General features: G+C 46.5%; 1 protein-coding gene across 1 annotated transcript in view; it reads right to left on the minus strand.

Moving 5' to 3' along the window:
* The window catches only part of SLC23A2 (solute carrier family 23 member 2), a 54,560-nt gene that overhangs the window by 13,512 nt on the left and 13,997 nt on the right, over positions 1–27,051 (minus strand). Inside the window, exons 2-8 of the mRNA XM_027701563.1 lie at positions 16,980–17,245; positions 15,632–15,730; positions 10,020–10,136; positions 8,514–8,671; positions 4,145–4,233; positions 2,821–2,891; positions 1,513–1,694 (exon numbers count right to left, since the gene is read on the minus strand). Of these exons, the coding sequence (XP_027557364.1) occupies positions 1,513–1,694; positions 2,821–2,891; positions 4,145–4,233; positions 8,514–8,671; positions 10,020–10,136; positions 15,632–15,730; positions 16,980–17,111 (848 nt within the window). The 5' untranslated portion in view covers positions 17,112–17,245. The remainder of the gene's footprint in view (positions 1–1,512; positions 1,695–2,820; positions 2,892–4,144; positions 4,234–8,513; positions 8,672–10,019; positions 10,137–15,631; positions 15,731–16,979; positions 17,246–27,051) is intronic.

Consider the following 27,051-nt stretch of genomic DNA (forward strand, 5'->3'; position numbering starts at 1 on the left):
ATAGAATTACAAAAATATTCACGATGCTCCCATCCAAGATAAAAGAGAATTAAAGAGCCCTTTTAATCATAAGCTGCACTTACAGAATACTTTGCATGTTCAAAGAACTGTGCAAACAGATTAGTCAGATCAGAATCTGATCTCATCAAGGCATTCCTTCCTCCCAGAGCCAGCACAGTTGGGTGCTGAACACTGACTGTAGCAACTGCTTCAGCCAGTTCCCTTCTCCCTAAAATTTGCTTTCCAGCCTTATTTGGCTGGTTATCCAGCTCATGGGAAGCTTTTGTCTTCATCTCGTTTTTCTCAGCTATTCCTTTTTATCCCCCTGATCTCAGTTCTTTAATTTCCCTGGCACACACCCCAGGCCCTGAAATTCCCTCGAAAAGCCTTTTTGTCCACTAAATAGAAATCTCTCTACTTCTGGCTCATCCACTGATGGCATTTATGGAAATATTTGCTGCTCCCTGTCATCACACAGATTTCTCTTGGACACAGGTAAGCAAAGCAGTCCCAGGGACAAAGGGACCAGTACCACCAATGGGATTTGCCTGCTGAGACAAACACAAAACCAGAAATACAAATGGGTCACTCATCTCTCTGGTGTTTTGCTAAATCATCTCTTCTTATAGCACTGAAGCCAATCCAGCCAGTGGCTCCCAGACCAACTCCTGCTTTACAAAATTCTGCTCTCCACACCTTTCAGTTATTGTCCTTTCCTGCCTCCTCAAGGTCACAGAAACACAGAACCCCAGAATGGTTTGGGTGGGAAGGGACCTCAAAACCCACCCAGTTCCACCTCACATCATGGGTAGGGACACCTTCCACTATTCTGAGTTGCTCCAAGTCATGTCCAACCTGGCCTTGGACACTTCCAGGGGTGGGGCAGCCACAGCTTCTCTGGGCAACTGAGTTGCTGCTGTCATTGCCAAAGTGCCAGCTGACCTCACCCAGACCCACCCACATCCCTATTCCTGCACAGGTTGTTCCTCCCTGTTGGGGAGTCCTGCAATGCCACCTCTGGTGTCCCTCCCTGCTGGCACCACCGCAATGCCACCTTTGGTGTTCCTCCCTGATGGAAGTCCTGCAGTGCCACCTTTCGTGTTCCTCCCTGCTGGGGACTCCTGCAATGCCACCTTTGGTGTTCCTCTCTGATGGGGACTCCTGCAATGTCACCTTTGGTGTTCCTCCCTGATGGAAGTCCTGTAATGCCACCTTTGGTGTTCCTCCCTGCTGGGAACACTGCAATGCCACCTTTGGTGTTCCTCCCTGCTGACACCACTGCAATGCCACCTTTGGTGTCCCTCCCTGCTGGCACCACTGCAATGCCACCTTTGGTGTCCCTCCCTGCTGGCAGCACTGCAATGCCACCTTTGTGTCCCTCCCTGCTGGCACCACTGCAATGCCACCTCTGGCAGCCGAGCTGACCCCAGCCTTTCCCCCAACACTCCCACATGACAACTCACCAACAGGCCCCTCTGGCCCGAGCCAGGAGCACCCCCCAGCAGTACTTACAGCATGGCAATGCCCCAGTGCTTGCCAGCTCTCTCCCCAGCAGCCTGGAAGCCGGAGAGGCCGATGAGGGCCACGGTGGGGGTGATGGTCAGGGGGCCGATGTAGCGCAGGAGGGCCCCGGGCAGGCCGAGCAGTCCGATCACCACCTCGATCAGGGAGGACATGATGATGGCACCTTGGATCTGAACACACAACAAGGGCAAAGAGCCACCTCAGTCCCCTCTGACAGGCAAAGCCAAAGCGTTTCTTTTTCTGCTCTGGATTACAAACTGCACTTAAAAAGAATTCAGTGACACAGAAGAACTCAGTATATTTTTCGTCATAAAACAGCTCATTATGTTTAAGTGACTTATTGCTTAAGCATAACACTTATGATTGTTTTTTTTTTTTCTCCACAAAACTATTACACAACAGACCAGTGGGCCAGTCTGGAAGCTGTGTGGAAAGCACATCACACTGTCAGACAGGAGACCTGGGGTCCAGGCTAACCTTTAAGCTCTCAGATCGAACGGCAAGGGTTGGTGCGCCACGAGGTGATGCTCCTAAAGCTCCTAGGGGCAGAGTGTGTCTGCATTGGTCACAAGTGCTCCTTAGAAGCTGGATTAGAGCAGCGTTGTGGTCTCAGGAGACTGTCAGCCCTCTTGGCTGCAGGGCTCTTGGCAGGATGTAGCTATGGTTTGAACATGGGGAAGAGAGAGGGGTTGTTTTTAATTAAGAAAAAGTTGGCAGCCCAAAGCAACGGGATGGGAGATAAATTCCATGACACACGCCCTCATTTGGACCTGGCTATCTACCACTTCAGCGTGGCACAACCCTCATCCTGGGCCCTGCAGGGCTGAGAGTGGAGATGGACTTTGGGGGAGCTCTGCAAGTCTCTTCGGAGAATCAACATCTTATCAGGAGAGTCTCCAACTTAAAAACTCTTGGGGGATGACCCAGCTTTGCTAAACTGTGGGTTCATCTTCCAGGGGCCAGCCCACTGCACAGGGCCAGCAGGCAGCAGGTCTGGCAGCAGCTGAACTGCTGCCAATGAGCGCAAATCAGAGGCACAAGAAGAGTTTTCATCTCACTTGAGCATTTCACTGCACGTCTTTTGGAATGTGGTAACTAACTCCTGGTATTTGCTGTCCAGTACGAACAGGTTGGAAAGATGAAAGACTTCCATGAGATGAGTAAAGGGATATATTCAAATGGAAATCGCAGTGAAAGAAGAAATTACCAACTTAAAGACAAGGACACACAGATGTTTGGGTGAGAAACTTAACTGGAACTGGACAGAGGGACAGCTAAAGGCAACTCCCACATTACCTCTCGGATCCGGGGATACCAGATGTGCTCAGTGTGCAGCAGCTCTGCTGTCCCGTTTGTACCTGTTATATCTTACAGAGAGAAGACAAGAAAACACAGGCATTTATTTATTCCTCAGCCACTCTGCCATCATTTCCTACAAAATAAACCCCTCCTCATGCTGGGTCTGGCAAAGGAGCCTGGATTTACACGGAGAACAAGCTCTGCAGTGCTACAAATGAAGTAGCACCAGGCTCACATTCCCCAAGAACCAACCCTTCATTCCACCCACAGCACCAAAGGGGGAACAAATCCTAACTTTCAGGAAGGAAGGTCAATTGGGGATTCCCTTCCCACTCCAATAAACAGATGAATGGAGAATTACTCAAGTGCACACTGGAATCACAGACTCCAACTCCACCAATTTAGGTCACCCACTGAATGAATTGACCCATGCCCAACTGGCATCTTTTGAAGGTGAAAAGGTCCAAGAGGAAGATGCAGCAAAGCCCTTTTGGAAAGGCTGGAGTAGTGGGAAAATGGCTTTGCCATCCAAGGTTATCAGACAGGATTTTCTTTTGACAAGATGTGTATTCAGCTACTGGCACATTTTGAATGTGAACCAACAGAGATGCTCAAACATATAGATAATATAAATTAAATTATTAGAGAATCCAAAAGAGCCCTGGGAAGAACTTTAGGTAGAAACAAGCAGCCTGATTCTCTATGGGGCTGCCCACAGCCTTGTTACTGAATAACCACACCCCATTAAAAAGAAAACTGCCAGAGGAGTTTCCACTTCAGTTTCTAACCTAATTTAAAGCCAAACCCCCCATCCCAATGAGCTTTACTGCATATTTCCCCTCTGAAGTTAAAACCTTTCAGGATGATGACATTAGCAAAGGAAGAGCTCAAATGAACATCCAAATCTTGTCAAAACCTGTCAGGTATGACTTAAACTGGGAAAAATCCTGGTCTTGAGGTGATGCTGAACATCAAACTTCCTCCTACTCAACTTCAAAGGATTCGACTGAACTTGCTATTTCCAAATATTGGGAAGGAACATTTACGGAATGTAAATGTAACAGAAGAATTACTTTGTGCTACTGTTGGATTTCTTTTGACAACATTTTTTTAATATTAAAAAGTCCCCAGAAATAGAACTCCACAAGGACATTTTTAGGAATCTTTTTCTAAGGCAGAAAGTTTAACATTGTAAAAGGAGAGACTTTTCCTATTCCCTCCTCAGCACTTCCAGTTTCCCCCTCAGAGGGTTTGGCTGCTGCACTTTAAGTGATCTGGGCCATTTGTCACCTCACCCTGAACAAGCACAAACGACAATTACCTGTGTTATTACATTTCCACTTCTCCAGAGAGAGTATTGCTCTGGCAGGTGCTAAGAATGCAAAAGCACTGGCTTGGAACAGGGGTAACCTGTTGGAGGGAAAGGAGAGATGGTGACATTGGGTGGTGTCCCAGCACCGTGGCAGGAGAGCGGCTGCAGGTCACTGAGACCAAACCCTCAGCGAGTCACAAAGTGTGAAATGGGAGAATTCCTCCTCAAACAAACCCAGCCAGTGAAATACTCAGACTCCCCAAGCCAAAGAGCCAACACCACCCACCTGAAGCTCTGAACCATCTGCCCTGGGTCACTCCAGGCACCAGGGGCTGATGGCAGGTTTTGACTCAGAGCTCAGGGATCCAGATCCACCATCTGGGGTAAACAGCACCCAGACTGCTGAACAGGCAGCTTTTCCCAGCCCACCACAGCTCACAAGCCCTGTGCAGGGGCAGCCTGCAGGCTCAGTGCCTCCCCTCTGCATGACTCCAAGCACAGTCACTCAAACATTCATTTTGAAGTGCGTGTGTAAATAACTGTGGGGTTGATAAAAGCAGATTAGATGTTCCAGGTGCTTACCACCAATAAATACAAACACTGCAAGAATCTCAAGATGACATTCTTAGCATTGGTGTTTATACTTCCCGAAAGATTTGAGATCAAAAGAGCATCTACCAACATCAATTACGTGTTTACTGACCTCACTGCAGGTTGTGTAACATAAATATGCAGATGTTACTTAACTACAGACACGGTGCACTTTGAACTATTCTATAAATAATGACAGTAATTGCAATAAGATTCCCTTTAATAGGAGATCTCAAAGTAGAACACATGGTCATTGCCCCTGGACTGCTCCATGTTATGGCTTTTACAGCCACAGTGAAGCTCCTCGAGGGAGGGCAAACACCAGGAGAGGAGACAGAACTGCAGCAGAATCACACAAAGACCAGAAAAGGCTCAAAGGAGGAAAAATACGTGGAAAAAGTCCTGTACACACTGAACACAAAAAAGATCAAACAAGGAGCATGTTACTAACAGTTGTTAAGTTCACAGGCAGGAGTTGGAGCACCACTGGGAAGCACTTTGGGCCTTGGGCACCCTAAAAACCCACCGAAAACTGCATCAGAAACTCCAGCTTCATACAACTCATGAGCCATCCAAGCCTGGCTGACTGGATGCAATTCCCCCTGGGAGTCTCTCCAAGCACAAATCCCAGTTTTATCTCTGGGAAGACATGGTTGGCAGCTCAGTGAATGATTCACCTTATTTTGCAGGTTCATTAAGCAAACTGAGCTGCTGGTGCCCATGGCAAGATCTGCAACACCTGAGACAAGCTGTTACTGCTCCATCCCACCTACACAGCCCTCTGTCCCTCCAGAGATCTTGTAAATACACTTTGCAAACACATTCTCCAGTGATGAACTCAGCTGTACTGAGACCTGGGTCCAGATTGTTCTGTATCACATTAAATATCCTGAATAATCAGATCTCAGCACGTCCTGTTTAACCTTTACAGGACACAGTTCCAAAAGGACCAGCAGACTCAAAATAGTGGGGTTTTTCCCTAAGTAGGGAAAAAAAAAGGTATTTTATTTTATTTTTTAATTTTTTACTCTTATTCCTCAAAATCAGCCAACCAAGATCCGTCTCTTTCTGAAGAGTTTGGAATGTGACCTATGGATGTTAAGCCAGGCACCCACTGCTAGTCAGCTAAAGCCCCAAAAGCCTAAAGTCCTAAAGCTTGACTGGGATATCATTTTAATTTCATGACTAAATGATCAAGTTGCTCAGTTCTGGCAGCAGCCCCTGTGAAATCAGAGGGTTTTATGCAGTTAAAGTCATCTGGAAATGTCTCATTATCCCAACATGTCCCACGGATGCAGGAAAGCTCAGACAGTGATGGGCACAGCAACAACCCTGAAATCTGAGGTAGATTAAAGCTGGGCTTGATTGTCTCAGTCACTAATTACCCTCGATCCCTGCCAAGGCTCCTGGCTCAGCCCACAACCTGGGGAATAGCTGGAATTCCTAAAACCAGTCTGGGTACCAAACTGACCACAACTCTGCCTCAGAACTGAGCTAAATCCTTCTGTAAGGACCTTTACACCATGGAATTTGACCTTTTGAAACCTTTATTTGCTGAAATACTTTGCAGTTGACAGACTTGCCAATGAATACACTTTAAAATCTCATTCAAAGGCCTTTGCTGCTATATCCCATTCCCAGCCTTACATAAACCCCCAATCACATGGTAAATAGTTATAAAACAGCCAAGCGTGGAGATTTTCTCCTTAAATACAAGTTATTTTAAGGCCCAAACACAATTGCCTTCAAGTATATAAAAAAATGTAACTCCAGTGCAAGTGGGAGCCACTGAAAAGGGGAAAATCCCAACAGATGGAGGGCAGGGGTGGGATTATACACAAGGAACAGAGAATTTCAATATGATGGGGCCATCAGTTTAGTCCTTTTATTTCTGAAAGAGCCCAAAATAACTCATTAAGTAATAAAGGAATTAAAAATAAAATTAGATTAATAATTTTTTAAAAATAAAATAGAGGAAAAGAAATTAAAAATAAAAAAAAGTCATGGTAAGTAATAAAGAGCCAAAATTAGTTAGGGGGAAAAAAATTGAAATATGACAAATGTGAGGAGATAAAGTCTCAGGAAACATGAAAATTAAGCTTTTCTGATAAATTTGAGGCAGAGGAAGAAAGCTGGTAGGGGTAGAGGAAAACAAAGCCCCCCTCTGAGCTCATCCTCATCCACAACTTCGCACTTCCAACACAACTGGAAGGTTTTAAACTTCAAGAAATCCAAGGAGGAGACACTCAAAGCTGAACAACTAAACCTTATCATCCAATTCCTGCCTGGGTCCACAATCCCTCCATTCCCTAAAAAAAAAGGGCCAAATCGAAGATGGGGGGAAAATCCAACACTCCCATGGAAAGGGAAATTCAAATTAGCAAGGGGAACAACTCTGCTCCTCCAGGTGAGCTGCTGGAGGGTTTGTGGTTACAGCACAAAGAGCCAATTGGGCTGAAAATACCATTATTAACTCTGGGGAGTCTTGACTTAAAGAAAATACATTGGGGAAAGAAAACTTTCTCCAATTTCAACAATTTTCACTATGTTGTTTTGTCATCAGAATGAACTTTTTACTCAAAATAGAGGAGTGATCTCCTGAGTTGAGTAAGATATAAAAAAAAATATAGGGAAGGTTGGGAAAAGAACAGACAGCAAATCAAAGTTAACCAAAATAGCAATCAAAGACTACACTGGAAAACCTGAAATATTTGGCAAATTTTTAGATGAAAAGCTGATCTACCACAGGCTTGGCTTCTGCACCCCCTGAGACACCCCTGACACCCAAAAATCCTGGTTCTGAGACAAACCTGGGAAAATGTGGGAGGTGTTTGGCCACTTGCTGTTGGAAAATAGAAAATTGTTCTGAAATGGAACTAAATGGCCCATGAATCATTCAGGGAAGCACCTGAGGGAATCCTCTTAAATATGCACTTTGGTTCTGGTTTTCCTTATCACTCTTGGTTTATCCTCTTGAATAAGATGCAGAAGTAACTCCACAGGTTTTAGTTATTCCCAAAGTTTAAATAAACACATCAAACATCTCTGCAGTGATCACTGTGGAACGCAGGTTTTTAAATAAGATTTATCTTCATGCTAATAAAACTTACAACATCCTGTCCTTGCCAACACCAGATTTATCCAAGTATTTGCCAGGTGGGTTCTTGTTTTCTCCTAAGGAGAGGTAAAGGCATCCCTGGAAAGCTACACCTTTGTGGGTGGGTACTCCTAACTCCAGGAATGATCATGACCTGCAACTCAGAGCAACTAACAAATAAAAACAAATTATCTGATGCACTGGAAGGTAACAGAGACTCAGTTCAGAGAATTACAAGTTACCCTCATCATCTTTCCCCACCTTTCTAATTTGCCAAGCCCTTTACAGGATCAAGGACGTAATTTGGGGCAGGACTGATCACAACCACCTTAATATTGGAAAGAATAAAATATAATTCAAGAAACTAATAACAAATAAATAAAAATATCCAAATTAGCTGCTCTTTACCACGGTGTATGAATTTTCCCTTTTCCCACTTCTGCCTTCTCTGTTCTCATGAGTTTCCCTCCTCCTTCTCCCGTCTCCCTGCTGTATTTTCTTACCCTTGGAATGCCCTTTGTTATTTCAGATCCACCTTTTTTTGGGAGCAGCTTTCCAAAGCTTGCCCTGTATCTGACCTATCTCGTGTCTCATGTTTATCCTTTGAAAACACACCCCCTCCCTCTCGGATCTTGGAAACCCCGACGCGCGTCTGGTCTTACCACCAGCCCAGCGAGCCCCAAACCTCACCTGCAGCCAAAGGTTGTTTGTAACAACGTGGTGATGCCCACACAGAAGAAAATGGTCCCAATCAACTGGCTGGTGGCCCACTGGTCAAAGCCCACACACATGGCATCGGCCAGCAGGAAGGGCACGGCGATCGTCCCGCTGAAGCACGTCAGGTAGTGCTGCCAGAGGCAAGAGCTCGGTTAATTCTGCACTCACTGCTCAAAAATAAATTCATTTATCACCATTTTTTCTCTTGCTTTGGATATTTTGAATTTCCACCCAAGATCTCTTCCTGGTCCTAACCTTTTCTTCAAATATTTCTTCAAATATTCTCCCCAGCTACCACTCGCCAGTTGCTAATGATCCCTGGTTTTGTAACATAAACCAGGTTATTTAAATAGCTGCAGGGCTGCTGCTCTTGAGCAGGAGGTATCCAGGTAACTGTGCTGGAAACAAGAGAAAAGCACAGGAATGGCTGCATTCACTTGCACCCATGTGAAAAACCCTCAGCTCACAAATGAACCCGGAGCACACACAAAGCAGGATGCAAAGGAGCTCCCAGGGAGCAGAAACTGGGCACTCACTGGTTCCTTCTCAAGCCAAACACATGAAGCAAAACAAACAAACAAACAAATTCACTGTATTGAGCAAAGCAAGTAAAAACAGAATTCCCCCAGAACTGCCTGTCCTTGAGGAAAGGCAGAAATAAAAAGCATGCTTTGGAATGTATTTGTTTGGAGAGCTCAACGTGTTTTACAGATATTACCAAATTCCCAGCATTCCTGTGGGACAGATATTATTACCATTGGAGAAAGGAAGGAGATGAAACTGGAGCTGTTCTGCTTCCCACAAGTGAGGGGCTGAGCTGGCAGTGGGGTCCAGCTCTCTACTACAGCCTTACTCACTGCAGGAAGCACATGCTCTTACTCCAAGGATTCTCCAAGGAACACAGACGTTTCCTGCTCTGCTTCCCAGCAAGCCAGGCCCACAATGATGCTCTTAAGACTTGAAATAACTACTAGCAGCTTTAATATTCAAAATTTCAGGATTAAACCATCATCTCTCTCCATCTTTAATTCCAGAAGTGCAAAATGTCACTTCTCAAGGTCTCCACTGCGTATTTGCTGAAAAAACTACTCAGAACTGAAGTAACTACAGTAGCAGCTTTAATATTCAAGATTTCAGGACTAAACCATTATCCCTCTCCATCTTTAATTCCAGAGGTGCCAAATGTCACTTCTTAAGGTCACCACTGAGCATTTCCTCACTTACTTACTAACAGCAGTTTATAAGACTAAATATTTGAGTGAATCTCACAAATGCAGGAGCAGAAAACAGATCATTAACAACACAGTGATCTCAGTGTGTGATCAGCTTCAGAAGAAGCCTCTTAACACCTTCTTCAAACACCTGAGAGGGGGAAGAATAAAACTATCACACACACACAAATGCAACGAACTGAGCAGAAAATACTAAACAAGCTTTAGAAGGTACAGAGGGAGAATTAACCCCCAGTTTGGAACATACCTGTAACCCCAAAAATATGCAGAGGTACCAGGGGGGAACATCCTCAATGGTGTAAATCATGTCAGTCCTCTGGGCGTCCAAACTGCCGCTGCTGTCCAGGGTCTCTGCCAGGGAGCTCTGGGGGGGCAAACAGGGGGGGAAGGACACAAAGGACAACAGCAGGTGATTGCTCTGCATGAACAAAGTCAGTCTGAACTGTCAGGCAACTCCCCAATACTCCAAGGCTGCTCCAACACTCCCAAACAATGCTGATACCTGGCATTTTTAAAGCCTTTTACCTCTGAGCTCAGCTCCTGAATTTGCCCTGAACGTGTTCCCTGCTGTCAGCCACCCCCTGCTTATTTACACAGTGACTTATTTATAATTGCTGATTTAGGATAGAACTGATCTGGCAGCCAAAAGGTGACCAAAAATGGCATAGTCATGACGAGACTATTAAAAAAACCCAAAACCAACAAACCAAAACCACAAAACCAAACAAAAAAAGGAATTAGGGAAGAATTGGAACTGAGTAGAAGAGCCACCAGTGGCTGTTGCCAAAGCAGAAGGGCTCTGTCCTTGCATAAGAGACCAAAATGACAGGCAAAAAAATTCCTCATTTTGGTAATTCTTACCCAATTCCATCTTGGTTAACCTTTTTTAGCCAAAGGATTTATTATTTTTGCTTCCACCCCACATTCAAGCAGTCAAGAAAAATGCTAATTGTTATAACCAAACACATCCCCAGCCAATTTGTGCCAGACTTCCCCTAGGAATTTAAATCCCTGCAGGAATTTCAGTGAGACCACACTCTGCCCCACCACATGCCCAGAGGGCCAACAGACAACTGACCACATATATTCACACATCCACATCCCTGTGGGTTTTCCACTAAAACAAAATCCAGCTCCATCATTTCTCCTTCAGAACTCTGGAGAATCATTTCCTTCCAACTCTCCTGTTTGCGAATTCCTGAGAGCAAAACCACACTGCTCCAAAGCCCCAACACAACAGTAAAAGCAGGAGGAAGTATCAGGTTTTATCATTATCAAGAAACCAAAAACCCCCTTATGTAAGAGCTGTTCTGCCCTAATCCACACCAGGACACAAGGAGCCCACGTGAAGTTGCCTCACACCAGGACTAGGAGTTCTGCCAGACCCGTGACTGCCTCAGATGGTCTCCAGAAATCCCAACATATCCACAGGTCACACTTAGGGAACCTCCACTGCGGATCACCTGCAAGGTCAGGGAAGCCAAACTGCCCCCTGGTCCTTCCCTCTCACCTCAGTTTCCTGTTGGGAAAACAAGTGCCACTGGGATAATTCTCCTGACCACAGGATTATGGAGAGGTCGGGGGTATTGCAGTGGAAAAGTAAAATATAGGAACACTAATCTCAGAAAAGTCTTTTAAACCACATTAAGCACCAGGCAATCCTCTCACCAGGGTATAGGTCCTAAACTGAGGAATTAGGGAAACTGCTCTCTGCCCAACCCTCGGGTCAATTTGCAGCACCACTGACACTCTTTCATCAACTGAAACATCAATTTTTTTTCTCCTGACCCAATTCTCTAAAAAATCCTGAAAAAAAACATGAAAACATCAGGAATTTGAACCACAGAATCGTTAAGTTGGTAAAACTTTTAAGATCATCAAGTCTAACTGTCAACCCATCACCAGCACCACGTTCAACCATCTCCCCAGCTGCCACATCGGCACGTTTCTGGAACACTTCCAGGGACGGCAACTCCATCACTTCCCTGGGCAGCCCATTCCAACCTTTAACAACCCCTTCCCTGAAGAAATTCCTCCTGTTGTCCAATCTGAACATCCCCTGGCACAGCTGGAGGCCGTTCCCTCTCCTCCTGTCCCTTGTTCCCTGGGAGCAGAGCCCTAACCCCCCCAGCTCCCCCCTCCTGTCAGGGGGTTGCAGAGCCAGAAGGTCCCTCCTGAGCCTCCTTTTCTCCAGGATGAGCCCCTCCAGCTCCCTCAGCTGCTCCAGCCCCTTCCCCAGTCCAGGACACACTCCAGGCCCTCAATGTCCTTCTTGTCCCGAGGAGCCCAAAAGCTGAGTTACACACCAAGCACCTCCCCGTGTGTCCCACTGCCTCGTCCCTGCCCTTGTCCACGGCCACAGGCTCCACTGCAGGGCTTTGCTCACCAGCCCCGCTGTGTTTATCCAACATTGTGACCCAGAGGGCACCACACACTTTCTGAGGGGCACAGTGAGGATGTCACACCATCTGCCTGTGAAGGATGAACAGGGAAGCACCAGCGGAAATAACTGTTTGCTTCAGGAATCCCCTCAGTGCTGGTTGGCTGGAGCCACCCAAAAAGAGCAGCAGGGATTGAGGAGAACCAGCTGTGGACAGTGAAGGGATGGAACACCCACCACCCTGCACTGAGAAACCTCCTCAACCCTGCCAAGGATGGACAGAAATGGGACTGCCAAAGTTCATGCTGTTCCCATGCAGGATAACGGGTTCTCTAAAACCCAGTCAGAGATTTGTGCAGGTTGGTGACTCTGGACTTTGGAAAACCCATCTTTTGGGCTCTTTTCCAGCTTGGCCAGACCAGTATCCAGAAGCTGCCCCAGTGTTCCACTTGGTGCCAAACACTTATTTTTCTTCACTGGACTGATGAGGCTGCATAAAGTGCATTCCTTAACTTTTCCACTTGCCCTTCTAGTCTATCCTATTCTACACTATCCTATCCTAGTGAGTCCTGGTTTAGTCAGTCTTACTCTATCCTCCCTCTTCTTTGGGCAGCAGAAAGCAGAAGCAATGGCCTGTTTCTCCCAGGAAGGCCATGGCACACACAGCAAGGGTATTAGTCCTTTCAGAGCTTTCCACTTGGGATTACATTATTCCTAAATTAGTCTTGCAAAGAACAAAAACCAGGAGCAGGCACAAGGGAGCTGGTCCATGGCACAGAGAAAGGTCTCTCTGGGTACAGATCAACAAATGCCAACCAACTCAAGCTCTCCTTTAGAAAGTGAAGGTTACAGGTCTTCTAACAAAAGAACTTCCAGTTTCCAAGGCATAAATGTCATGGCAATGTCTACACAGTAAAGGGGTTGTATCAAGAAAACAACCAGGACACTCCTCATTCCTTCCAAAGCCAGGCTTAGATCCCTTTGGACAGGGAACCCTCACCTTGGTCAAACCCTGAGCAGACCAAGCCTGAACAATGAGGAACTGCAGAACTCAGGTGAGGCCTGGCCATCCCAGTAACTCACTGGGGAGTCACTGGCCCTTTGGCTTCTCCAGCATGTGCCTGCTGGTCTAACCCTGACTCAGAGCTGCTGTTTGCCAAGTGTGCCAAGGGAACTGCCGGGAATGAGCTGCACCTCCCTGAACGAGATACTGATCACAGGCTAATTCCTCCTTTAATTATTTTTAACTGGCCAAAGGTGGAACATGCTGTGCTTTTTTTTTTTTTCATTTTTCTGGTAAGTATAAACGGGGGGGGGGGGAGACAGATAAAGGTGCAGAAAGAATGCTGGAGGGAAAAAAGAAACCCCACAACAATCCCAGTGCAAAATGCAAAGAAACAAACCCCAACAGTGTAAGACAAAGGCTCTGATGTCACGTGGTCGTGCAAAAGACCAAGAGAAAACTGATGAAGTGTGGGGAGCAAAGACTTTGGAGAAACACCTTCAATACAGAACCCACAACCTGGTCTAGGGGAAGGTGTCCCTGCCCATGGCAGGGGGTGGAACTGGATGAGCTTTAAGGTCCCTTCCAACCCAAACCATTCCAGGATTCTATTAAGCAACATCACATTGTTTATTTTACAGGGAGGCAGCAACAGTTATTTCTCATTTGGGCTCACAGTTTACTCTCTCAGCTAACAAATACTGGGAGCCAATGTGAGCACTAGGCACCCTCCAGTGATTAAGGACATTTCAGGCCTGTTTGCTAAAGGCTTTTTATAATATATAAATACATAAAAGGCTTTTATAAAGGTCTTTTGTTAGGAAATGATCTCTCAAGAGAAAGGAAAGCCAAGAACAAACATAGAATCACAGAATCATGGAATGGTTTGGGTTAGAAGGGACCTTAAAGCCCATTTCATCCTACCCTGGCCATGGGTAGGGACACCTTCCACTAGCCCAGGTTGCTCCAACCTGGCCTTGGACACTTGCAGGGACGGGGCAGCCACAGCTTCTCTGGGCAACCTGTGCCAGGGCCTCCCCTGTTCATTCCCTGTGACCACAACAAAGCTTTAAGTCAAGTAGATTTGGTTGCTCAAAAGCTCATGGGTCTCTCTGAGGTGAATTATTCCCCATCATTTACAGTTCTGATCACATGGATCAACTGGAAGGCAGAAAAAACACGCATTTGGTAAAACCAGGCCATGAGGACACGGTTTGGTGTCTGGAGATCGCTTATCTTGGTTGCACAATTTCACCCAAACACCTTTTGCTCAGAGCTTTATCAGATTGTCTCTCTCCACTCCAGTCCAAGCACGCTCCAAATATCAGCCATCCCAGACATGCAGCTCAACAGTTGCCAAAATCTGTCCATTGAGGATCAGCACGACCACGATGGTCACAGAGATGTGTTTGAGCCACATGGGTGTTTGTAACATTCTTCTGAAATGCACCACTAAAAAACCTCTGGAGAATCATCTATTTAGGGGTATTTTAAATCTGAAATTCAGAGGAGAATTTTGGTGTCTGAGTTGGAAAACCCCCACTGCACCCCTTGGTATCATCCTTGTCCCATCACAAGTTACAGCCTCACACAGATGAGCACCAAGATGCTCTTGCTTGGAATCAGGAGAGCTTTGGTCTTGTTTCACTTGGTACACTTGAAAAATTAGGTCAAGTTGAGGCTTTTCAGAGACAAGGCTTCACCACAAAGCCAGTTGGAGTTTAGATTTCAGAAAGTGCTGTTCAGATTTATCATAATCCTCGTCCTTATTTTAAATAAAAGCTCAGATTCAAATCATCTCAGCTGGCAGGATTATTATTGAACAGGCTTAGGGGATGATGGAATGGAGTAAAAAGCTGGAAAAATCACAACCAAACTGGTGTCCTTTGAGGCCTCAACTGGTCTCCCTGAATAGGTGAAACACAGTCATAGTTTTCCTAAGGAAAAATGTTCAAGGGTTTTTATGACCTCAAGTTCATTCATAAAGCTGCCACTCAATAATAATGAGCAGCCTCTAGTTGGAAAAAGGACTCAAAAAATTAATCTTGTGAGCCTGGAGCTTGGAAGAAATTGGGAGAGTGGGAAAGATCCCACTTTTAGAGGTGCTCAGCACCACCAGTCTCCCTGGAGAAATGCAGAGGAGGTTCACAATTATGAGCACAGCACAGTGACCTTCCCAGGGAAACCACGCAAAAGGCCAGTGGGAATGAAGAAATCAAAAACTTGCATATTATGAATTCTGGTGCCAGGTCAAAGTGCATTCACTGCTGCCATCCCCTGAGTCATGGCCTGTGCTCTGCAACCACAGAGTGTGACCAGAGCAGTCATGGGGCCAAACCACCCCGAGCCTGACGTGAGTCCCGAGTCAGCTCCGTCTGCTGAGACGGGAAATCACAACCACGTGGGACTGGGGTGGGCAAAGAATGAACTGAGACAGCAAGGACGAGTCCTCACCTACAAGGGAACCACCACATACCTTCTCTGCTATGCCATTTTCTGTGGTATAGATGGCCATCAACTCCGTGTCTTCTGTATCCTGGTCACCGCTGGACGTTGCTCCACCGTTTATCACAACCTTAAAAACACAACAAATAGCAAACACAAGGTCTTAAAATAAACATTGTCTTAGCAATCACACCTCGTGTCTCTCAGCTTTCTCCCTTGGTACTTGCCATCTGCCTCTGACATTGTCAGAAAACATGACAAGCACGGCAAGTCATCATTTCTGTAACAGCAGGTCTGGGGAGAGAGAGGGGCTTGAAAGACATCACATGGAGTTCCTCAAAGACATCACACAGAGCTCCTGAAAGCCTGTGCAGTGCCAGCTGGGGGTGGGGGGAACCAGCAGCAGATTGGTTGGAAGAGTTCTCCAACAGAACATCTGAGTAAGTAGAAGAAGAGAAGCAAATGTTTCCTTGCTGTTGTCTTTTACTCTTAGTTGAGCAACTCAGGACATGCTGGTTGACGGGGCTGAACATGACCCCAGGGGGCAGGAGGCCAATGGCCCCTGGGCTGCCCCAGCCATGGGGTGTCACAGCCCCAGGGCAGTGCCCGTCCCTGTGCTGGCACTGCTGGGGCACCTCCAGGGCTGTGTCCAGGGCTGGGCCCTCAACAAGAGAGACACTGAGGGGCTGGAGCGTGTGCTGGGAAGGGAACGGAGCTGGGAAGGGGCTGGAGCAGCTGAGGGAGCTGGGGGGGCTCAGCCTGGAGAAAAGGAGGCTCATGGGGGATCTTCTGGCCCTGAAACCCCCTGACAGGAGGGGGGAGCTGGGGGGGTTCGGGCTCTGCTCCCAGGGAACAAGGGACAGGAGGAGAGGGAACGGCCCCAAGCTGTGCCAGGGGAGGCTCAGGTTGGATATCATGGAAAATTTCTTCACTGAAAGAGTGTTTAAACACTGGAACAGGCTGCCCAGGGCAGGGGTGCAGTCCCCATCCCTCGAGGTGTTCAAAAACCAAGTAGACTTTGTGACATGTAGTGGGATTTGGTTAAAGGTTGGGCTTGATGATCTTGGAGGTGTTTTCCAACCTTAATGATTCCATGATTCCATACCAGGGGCTCGTGCTCACGCTGCAGAAGGACAGGTAACTGCTCCAGTCCTGCAGTGCCTGGGGTGCTGCCTGTGCTGGGAACAGCCCAGCTCGGGAGCACACAGGGAACACCCACACTGGGTAATTGGCCGTGTTTCCATGTAAACACCAGCCAGTGGCAAAAGAGGTTTGTTACCAACTGTTTGTGGCAATGAGGGGTTTGTACAACATGATTAGAACATTACTGCCTGATTCACACTGAGCCTGACTCTGCAGAGCTGGACTGTGGTACTCACAGGCAGGGTGAAGAAGGTGGGATGTTTGGATTCATCCTCGTATTTGCCCTCTGTGGACCCTCCCGCCTCCACCGACTTCGAGGTGGTGTTTTTGCCAATCCCCATCGTTTCCAGAATGTCCAGGACTTGCATTCAGCACCCACACGGATGCTGCTGGGATGAGAGACTGAGGACAATTCCTTATGTGAACAGCAGCACCTCCAGGAATCACCAGAGTTCTCAGTAATCCAGCTGGGACATCAGGGTGTCGTTGGCATCAATGGCTCCTGGAATTGAAGATGGATATTTTTATTCCCTAAGATCTGTGTACATTCACACCACCCCACAGCCTGGGCTCCCTTTCATGCTCATGACTCAACAGCTCTCATCAATCCTCCCCAATAATTAGCAGACTATCATTTAAACATAAAGCTGAAGGTATTTTAAATTCTTTCAGGATAGGAATACTGTGATTATTTTCTCATTCTTCTCTTGTGATCTTCAATCATTAGTAGCAAATTGAAACCTTTGGTTTTTTCCCATTTCACAGCCATTTCCATGGAATTTTCTGGGAACAAAGTACACCTGTACTCCAGGTAAGGAGCAGAGTAGAACAGCTGAACACCCACTGCAGACAGGACTTGGGCTTCCTCAAGGAGTGTAAATTTGCAGTTACCTCTGTGTAACTGAATCCTTTGCCTGAAAACAACTCATTATTAAATAAAAGAATCCAGGAAGCTCAGACCAGATGGAGAGTGAAGGACCTGCCTTTCAGTGAGTCTAATTCAGACAGAAACAGCTCTTTCTGCTGAACATCCCCACCCCAAATTATCCCTTTCTGCTGAACATCCCCACTCCAAATTATCCCAGTTGTTTGAGGGATGTTCCAAGTCATCTGCCTGATGATGTTGAAGCAACAGCTTCAGGATAAACTGGTGCATTTTAATTAGTTTCACTACTCTTCTGGCACAGGAACAGGAAGATCTCACAGCCCACGAGTTCCCTTTTTGTTTTCCCAGATGGGTCACTACAGTACAGTTTTCCCCCATTTGCTCCTTAAATTAGCCCTGCCTGTCCATCATCATCCACACATTTGCCACTTCCAAGACTAAAGAATAGCATTTAATGGATTTAAACATAAACTTCCTGCAGGACAGCACAGAAAATTCCACAGCAAAGCAAATTTTGCAGCCTGGGGTTCCTGAGCCTCAAACAGAAAATGAAGCCACAAACACCTGTGGGTGAAACCAGCTCAGATACAGGTGAAAGTACAGGGCAGAACCTGAAAAATGGCCTTTTAAAAATCACAGAAAGTGGAATTTTCTGCAGCAAGAAGCACATTGAAGCAGCAAAACCCACTGCACACAGGAGTTACTTCAAAAGTAAGGTAATGACATGTTCAAGCAAATCAACAGAGGTGGAAATGCAGCTGATGGACACTCAAAAACACAGTTTGGTTTACATTAGAAAGAAAAAAAAGTAGGGTTTGGGTTTTTTCTTTAAGTTTCCCTTCCAAATGCTGCTCAGGAAATGCCAGCAGCTCCTGTCTACTGTAATTGCAATAATAACTAAACCTGACAAAGACTCTTGGAACAGTGGTATTTTAGAACCTCTTAATAGCTGTTAATTGCCCATTTGCTAGAAAATTCTGGTTACTTGAGGTGAAAGAGATGTTAATCTTTCAAAGCAATGTAACTTTTCTGGAGAGAAAATATACCCACACAAGAAAGACTATTTGGGCACCGGGATAGCCTTGAAGCCTTAATTAAATCAAGATGGGATGAAAGGCAGTGCCTGCAAATAAGGGCTAAAACTTGTTTATTAAGGTAAATATTAAGTAGCATAATTAATTATTTCTCACTTGGACTTAAAACTGAACTGGTTTGAATAGTCACTGTCTTGTTACTCTGGAAAAAATGGTCATTCCCATTTTTACAATGACCACAGATTTCCTCTTCAAAGTGCAGCTCAGGGTGGAAAAGAGACAGGTCCTGGTTAAGGGTCTGGGGGCACTGGGGGGTCTGGGCTGGGATTTCTGGAGGGGTTTTGTTTGCTTTTACTGTGGAGCCACGAGGGTTTTTTTTTCCAAGCACAAAAGAATAAAAGACTTTGCCTTTTTCTGTCCATGTTGACTTATTTTATTCTCCAAGAAAATCAGTGATGGAGACAGGCAAGGTTTAGTCTGGCAGCTTTATCCTGTGGGATTGGGAAGGGAAAAGGCAGCAGGACACCTCCCTAACCAAGGCCCCAGGCCAAGAAAACCCCGGAGTGAGGAAACCTGCCAGTCACGAGATGTGGTTTCAGGTCCTCTGGGACCATAAGCTGCTTAGTTGGCATTAACCAGCATCTCCACTGATAAAAGAGAAAAGACCCTCTAATCCCATTTTCCTGTGCACTGCAAACCAGCAGCACTGCCACCTCCTCCAGGCTGGGATCACACCCCAGGAACGGGACCGGAGAATTCCACCAGGAGAGCAGCAAGGCTTGCCTTGTATTAATTGTTCAGAGCTGATACACAACAGCTAAACCAGTGTTTAGATGAAGGTTCCCAATCAAGCAACTCCAAATTTACAAACAGAGCCTCATCTGCTGCTTTTCCTGCAGAGGGGAGTGTGTGTGTACATGTGTGTGTCAGGAGGGTGCTCCAAGAAAAACCAGGAGAACAAATCTCTCAACTCTTCTTGCTTCTGCTCAGCAATTAAACTTGCACTTAATGGCACAGATGATAATCAGATTTTTGGAATACTTTTATTCTGTGATCAGGAGTGTCAAAGGGAAGCAGAAATCAAGAGGCAGCAGATGAGGTCATCTGAGATATCTTTCCTTATCAGTCCTTGTGTCCCACCAACCCAGCTCAGCTACACGTGACTCAGACATTTTTATAGCCTTTGTAGCAAATCCAACTCCCAGAAGCTGAAAAGTCATGGAAAAAGAGATAAAACTCATTCATCATCAGGCAGGTACACGCTGTAAAATGAATTATCTCCAGCCTGGATCAAATGGAAAGGCTGGAAGTGAAATCAGGACACTGATTAATGCTCACCTTTCTGAACCAAATTACCTCCAGTGTGATTAACCCAGGAAGGCCAAAAGCTGCCAGGGTTTACAGGGCTGAAGATAAGATTAGGATTTAGACCAAGAGCAGGGGATAGTCCAGATGCAAGTGCACAAGGAAAACCCTTCTGGACAGGGAAAGGCTCCTCTGCATCCTCAACACTTTGTGCCTTTTCTCCAGCACAACCCTCCTTGCAGGTTCAGAGCCATCAGGAAGGGACACAGAGCTGTGGCAGTGCCTGGGCTGACACAACATCATCCTTTTTACATCACCATGACTCTACTGACACCAGTTTTCCCTTTTACCAAGGTTGCTCCTATTTTGTTTGAACAAGTTACAATGCATTTCTAAGTCCACAGAAAGAAAGAAAGATGAAGCCCATCAGAGATGCAGATGTACAAGACTGTAATTGAACATATTTCTTCTTGCTGGACCTTATGCCTGTGAGTTTCTGCTCTGGAACCTCTGTTACAAATAAAAGCATCCACTGGAGAGCACGGCAAAGGTTTTCCTACAGGAAAATCTGCTAATGTGGCAAGCCAGATTGCACAAAAAGTTTCTATTTCATAGGTGAGTCTGACTAAAAAAATCAATTGAAAACTCATCTCAGTAGATTCAAGGCTTATCTTGGGCAGAACAGAAGGTCCTGATATAAATAAAGGGTTTATTACCATGGAAAGGAGAACTGGTCATTAACCCATCCAAGGAGGAGGCAACTGTAACACAGACACCTTCTCCCTGTGTGCACTGTTTTCTTTAAAAGCAGCAGAATTTGATATAGGTTTTGGCTGAACCACACTACAAATATTCTCTAAATGAGATTTGCTGTGATGGCAGTTCATCCCCACAGTGCTACGTGCGAGGATCTTTAACATTTGAATCCAGGCAAAGCAAAGACTGAGGAAAATAAAAACCCACCCTGACCCGCAGGGTGTGACATTCTTGGGGCAGCAGCAGGTTGCTGGGGCTTTTCTATCTGTTTGGGTTGGTTTGGGATTGTTCAGACATCCTTTAGAAGGGCCAACACTCTGCCAGGTGCTGTGGGCCTGGCAGCACCAGGACTGGGCAGCAGAGCTGGGCTCAGGACATGTCAATACTGTAAAGCTCCTCTGCAATAAGCAGACCTAGGGATGAACCCTTTGGAAGAAGCTCAGCCTGGAGCTCAGGCTCCTCCATGACTTTCAACCCTGAAATCCCTGGTTTTCCAAGGTGTCAGGATGATGCAGGTATTCTTACCAAAAAGCAGCTTCATGCATTCCCTTCTTTGCCAAACTCAAACAAAAACCTTCTAAAACCATGAGGGTCTTTCCAATTGCAAGTGGACCGAGGCTCTCCACACAGTGTCCACTTCAGACCCTCCAGGTGGGTTTGAGCAGCTGTTTGGGAGGCCAGGAGGTTGCTGACTCAGCACAAACCCAGCAGATAAGGACGAACAATGGGCACAACGTTTGAGCACAACTTGAGCAGCCTCGTTCAGAGCTCTGTGTGATGGTTCAGAGCTGGCCCCAGGTCCCCTGAAGCCACAGCTGCAGACAGGAGCTGCTGCACAGCCACAAATGTTTTACTGCCTGCAAACAAGTGGGATTTGGGTACCTCAGGGGTTCTTTCCCTCAAACACCAAGCTGTGCTGCAGGTGTCAGTCAGGAGTAAAAGCTGGTGAAAAGGTTAAAAGGAGAACCCCAGCTACTCTGAAAGGTGTGTTCCCTCCTCTGCACACAGTTCACATGTCAAACAGCAGGAACTTGTTAATCACAGAACACTGAGGTTGGAAAAGTTCTCCAAGATCATCAAGTCCAACCTGTGACTGATCTCCACTGAGATCAGTGCTCTGAACACCTCCAGGGATGGTGATTCCACCACCTCCCTGGGCAGAGGAAGGTGTCCAGGAAGGGCACCACCACCCTTCCAATGCCTGACCACCCTTTCCAACAAGAAATTCATTCTCATGTCCGACCTGACCCTCCCCTGGCACAGCTTGGGGCCGTTCCCTCTCCTCCTGTCCCTTGTTCCCTGGGAGCAGAGCCCGACCCCCCCCGGCTCCCCCCTCCTGTCAGGGACTTGCAGAGCCAGAAGGTCCCCCCTGAGCCTCCCTTTCTCCAGGCTGAGCCCCCCCAGCTCCCTCAGCTGCTCCAGCCCCTTCCCAGCTCCGTTCCCTTCCCTGGACACACTCCAGCCCCTCAGTGTCTCTCTTGGGATGAGGGCCCAGCCCTGGACACAGCCCTGGAGGTGTGGTCCCAGCAGTGCCAGCACAGGGGGACAATCCCTTCCCTGGTCCCCAGCCAGCACCTGTGGGCCTCTCTCTCCATCTCAACTGTGGAAAACCAAGAACTGTCCTGCATTTGGTGGCCCTTCAGTGCTGCACAAGGGAAATGTTGGTACAGGGAGCACAACAAGTGTGGTTATAAAACCAGCTGGCGATGGAACAGCCCATCCTTTGCAGTGCCCTGCTGGAAAAGCTGCCAAGGAGCACCGTGGTGGGAATGTCCCACATCCCACTGCCCCAGGAAGGAGCGATGGCAGATCCAACCAGGCCCTTCTTGGCCGTCACAGACGGCTGGGGAGCCAGGAGAGCTCTGGCTGTTGCACACACTAAGGAGATTAGAATCAAATTAAGGTCACTGCTTAATTACAATCATCAATTTATTATTTTAATTAGCTGTCAGACTCATGTGAACAGCACTGCCTTTCCCCTGCAGGCAGAGATGATGCTCAGCCAGAAGTTGCCACACTTGGGGTGACCTGAACTGCAGCGGTGCCTCTGGAATTCCTCCACCTCCTGTGGCACTTCCAAGTGTTTGGCACCACAAACTCAGGGCAAACACAAATCGAGGCATTCTCAAGGTCTGAGGTTCTATTTTTGGCAACAGACACACAACAGAGATGTGCAGAGGGACCTGGACTCCCTGCACATCAGGGCATTTTACTGTTAAATGTACCGAGCCTCAGCAGAAGATAAAACCAGCTTTAAAACCCACTTCAGTCACTCAGGTCCAAGGCTGGGAGCACTGGGGAGCTCCTTCTGGGAAGGACAGGCTGGAAACTGCAACTAAGAGGAAACTCTCAGTTCCTGCAGCGTCAGAGCAGTGAAGAATTGAAACCAGTAACAAACACACCAGATTTACTTTGTTTGGTTTAAAAACGTGTGTTTAGGCCAAGCAGCTTTTTGCTCTGCAAACGACGGAGAAACGCTGTGCTGGGGGACAGAGCTGCCAACAGCCTGGATCCCCCAGGGACACGGGAAGGGGCAGGGCTGGGAGTATCCAGGGAGCTGTGTTTGGCTGCAGGGGGTGGCAGGATGGAAGCCAAGAGATCAGGGGAGCTCTGAAAGGAATTCCATCACCAACACACTGTACCAAAGATCAGGGAAACGGGAGTGCTCCAAAGCAGACAATTAAGGAATGTTGTGGAGGCTCCAATTAGACAAAGTTTGCTCACAGGGTACAGCTACCCCTGGCCAGACACACAACTCCACACAAAGGCAAGGCAATTCCCAGTTAATTATGGAATAACAGCTTTCTCCACATTGCCACTGGCTGTAGTTACACCATCACCCAAAACTTCTGCGCTGATTTTGTGCCATTAAGGTATTAAAAACAACGGGCTCTTCTTTGTTATTTGCTGTGCACCAGCTCCAGGCACTGGATTTATCTGGATCCTCACTTTAATGTTATTTTAACACCAGAAGAACCTTGAAACAAGGCTCTCCCCCTCTCCCTGTCCAGCCTGGCACAGCTGTTCACACCTCCCACCTTACAGCACAGATAAATTAACATTAAAGCTGCCTGAGAAACTTGTTTTTCATAAATTTTTACACATGAAACAAAGCAAGGGGGTTTAAAATACTAATGACCAAATTACAAACCACCAAAAGAGTATTAATTCTGCTACTCAAAGCTGTCCAAAGAGCTGCTGGATGTATTCCTACAAAGCAAAAAGGATGCCCCCAGTTAAAAAAATTCCACAAGCCTCTCATGGTCGAGGCTCATAAAGCCCAACGAGTCCTTCAACGATGCAATCAAAGCCCTGTCTGCAGAACCACAACCACAATTCCAATTCCTTCACAGCTACATCCCAGACTGGGACCTGGACACGGCACCTGGGAGGTCCCACCCACTGTCCAGATCTGTAGATGTGCCCAAAGGGTGTTTTTATACCTTCTGGGGGATTTTCATCACCTCAAAGACCTGAAAAAAGGTGCCCAGAACCCACACTTAACTCTTCTGTTGCTACATGTAAAAAACATCCTCCTGCTTTAGTCTTAAATCGAGTTTTCCCTCAGGCTGTTTGAAACTGAGCCTTTTGGTCCCAGGATTACTTGGGATTTGTCTTTACCAGGCACCTCCTGCACCCAGAATTCTTTCCCATGGCCTGAAGCTGCCCTGAGATGCCACCACATCCTCAGAAGCTCCAGAGATGATTCCCCTCCTGCACTGAACTGCAGCCACACTTGAAAAAGGAAAGCAGGCTTCACATTTAATTCAAAACTACCCAAAGAGACATCACTTTACCTGCAGCAGAGGCAGAAAAAATACTGTTAAATACACCCAAACCTCCTAACATTTAAGTTTTAAAAGCTAAATTTATGTTTTAAAAAGAGCTGATGGGCACGTTGAGAAGTTTCAGCCCTGAGCTGGATTCTCACTTCACTTCAAAGTAGCTCTTCAAAGCACAAACATACTCTTTCTTTGTAGGCACTAATGAATTTTTAAGTAGTTGGTATTTTGACTGCCATCCAGAACAGTGTCTTAATAACTGACCAACATTATTAGGGCAAGTCTGCACAAAGACAGGCAGGGAAGCTATGCCGAGCTCAAACCTTTCCGTTGATTTAAAGCACATTAGTTAAATCTCATTAACTTCCTGAGTGAATGAGCTGGTTGAGAAGGGGACTTAAATCCAGCTGAATGAGATGTTTAACAAAGGATCTCACAGCTTTCAAAAACTATAAATTTGGTTAGTCAAATTATTAAAAAGAGCTTATTTAGGCTGTGATTCTAAACTAAAATATCTGAAATATGAGTTTTTCCAGTGTAGGTCAACCTGAAGGTGTGTTTGGTCAAAGCACTGTTGGCCAAGCTGTTCCTTGCTCATCTTTCACCCCATTACTCCCATTTTACTGCTCCAAAAGGCAGCAGTTTTGCCCAGTTTCTGTGCAGTGTTTGCCACCCTCCCCAGGATGAGATCCCATCACTGCTCTGCATGGTCAGAGTAGAAGGTCTGACCATGAAAGCAGGACACAGCTGAAGCCCTGAGATAAATTCCAAAGAAGTGCAAGGAAAATCTGGGACATAACGATTTTAGAGCCTGTTATCAAGTGACTGCTCTGAACTGACACCTGCAGAGTTCTCTGCATGGCAACGATTCTCATGGGGAACAAGAATGAAATCCTGTATCACTGTTCCTTACAAAACTCTACAGTCCTACCTGGAGCCCAGCACAGTGTATGGCACATTAATCTGATTTATAATGGTATGGAGTCCTTACAGTGTCCCTGGGGAGAATTAATAACCTGAGCATTCCGATACCTCCCCGTTATTATGGATATTAATACACAGCTCGTTAAGCTCCTTCACGGCCCTCAAAGCAACCTGAGCACACACTGGGTCCTTTCTCAGCTTGCTTTGTACTTGCACTTGGCACTTTGATGAAAGCTCCCTTCTTTCCAAGACTTTAATCACATTAAAACAAAGGTGAAGTTAGAGACTCAACTAGGAAAAATTCCATTTATTAAGCAAATCGGGGTCATGTGCCAACTTTTTCAACTCTGGGTACGAAGCTCCTTCCCAAAGGCTGATTCCTACAGTTACTTTTGAACCAGATCCTCACTCCTGAAAGAGAACTGAGTGCAGTGAGCAACACAAACCCAGCAGCTGGTCACACACCGGGAAAGTTTTACACTGATTATCTATTAGGCTTCTCCAGAAATAAATATTTCACTTCCATTTAACATCACTCAGTAAGATTTGGAATTCAGTGAACTTCCAAAAACTAACCAAGAGGCTGCACTTCTGTGCTCAAGCTTTCTTAACATCTCCCTCTTACTACATAAACCTCACATAAATTTTTTCCATTTTAAAAGTTAAAAGGAAGGAGAAGTTTACAGGTAAACAGGACAGAGGGGAAACACTTTTGACTCTGCATTTCCAATGATAAACATTTTAAAACGAGACAGTGACAAACACTTTAAAACGAAAACATTTCAGCATCTTAAAGATTTGAGGACTTAAGTTATTAAAACTGACAAGCTCAGGTTTTTCAGATTAATAATGCTGACACTAAAGCAGCTCAATTTTTGCAGTTCTGTGAGTTCCAAGGTCTTACCTCAGAACCCAAGCCGTGGAGAGGTGCCGCGGTTCCCGCAGCGTTCCCAGCTCAGGGAGCAGAGGGAGGCGCGGCCGGGAAGGATGGAGACATTCCCCGGGAGCACTTTTATAAGCGGCTGGGCTGCCCACGTTGTGTAACTGCTGGGTGTCCAATCCCAGCCCGGTTACACAACGCCGCGGGCAGGGACACCACACGGCCACGAGGGGTTACTGCACACACAGCCGGGTACACACACGGGGTTACTGCACATACACCCCGTTACACACAGTTACTGCACATACACCCTGTTACACACACAGTTACTGCACATACACCCTGTTACACACACAGTTACTGCACATACACCCCGTTACACACACAGTTACTGCACATACACCCTGTTACACACACAGTTACTGCACATACACCCCGTTACACACATGGGGTTACTGCACACAGAGCCAGTTACACATGTGGGGTTACTGCACACAGAGCCCGGTTATACACATGGGGTTACTGCACATACACCCCGTTACACACACACAGTTACTGCACATACACCCCGTTACACACGTGGGGTTACTGCACATACACCCCATTACACACCTGGTTACACACACACAGTTACTACACACACAGCCCATTACACACATACAGTTACTGCACACACACACCTGGTTACACACATGGGGTTACTGCACACACAGATGGTTACACACCCGGGGTTACTGCACA

This window comes from Neopelma chrysocephalum, unplaced genomic scaffold (assembly GCF_003984885.1).
Source record: "Neopelma chrysocephalum unplaced genomic scaffold, ASM398488v2 Primary Assembly neopelma1_163, whole genome shotgun sequence".
Taxonomy (NCBI): Eukaryota; Metazoa; Chordata; class Aves; order Passeriformes; family Pipridae; genus Neopelma; species Neopelma chrysocephalum.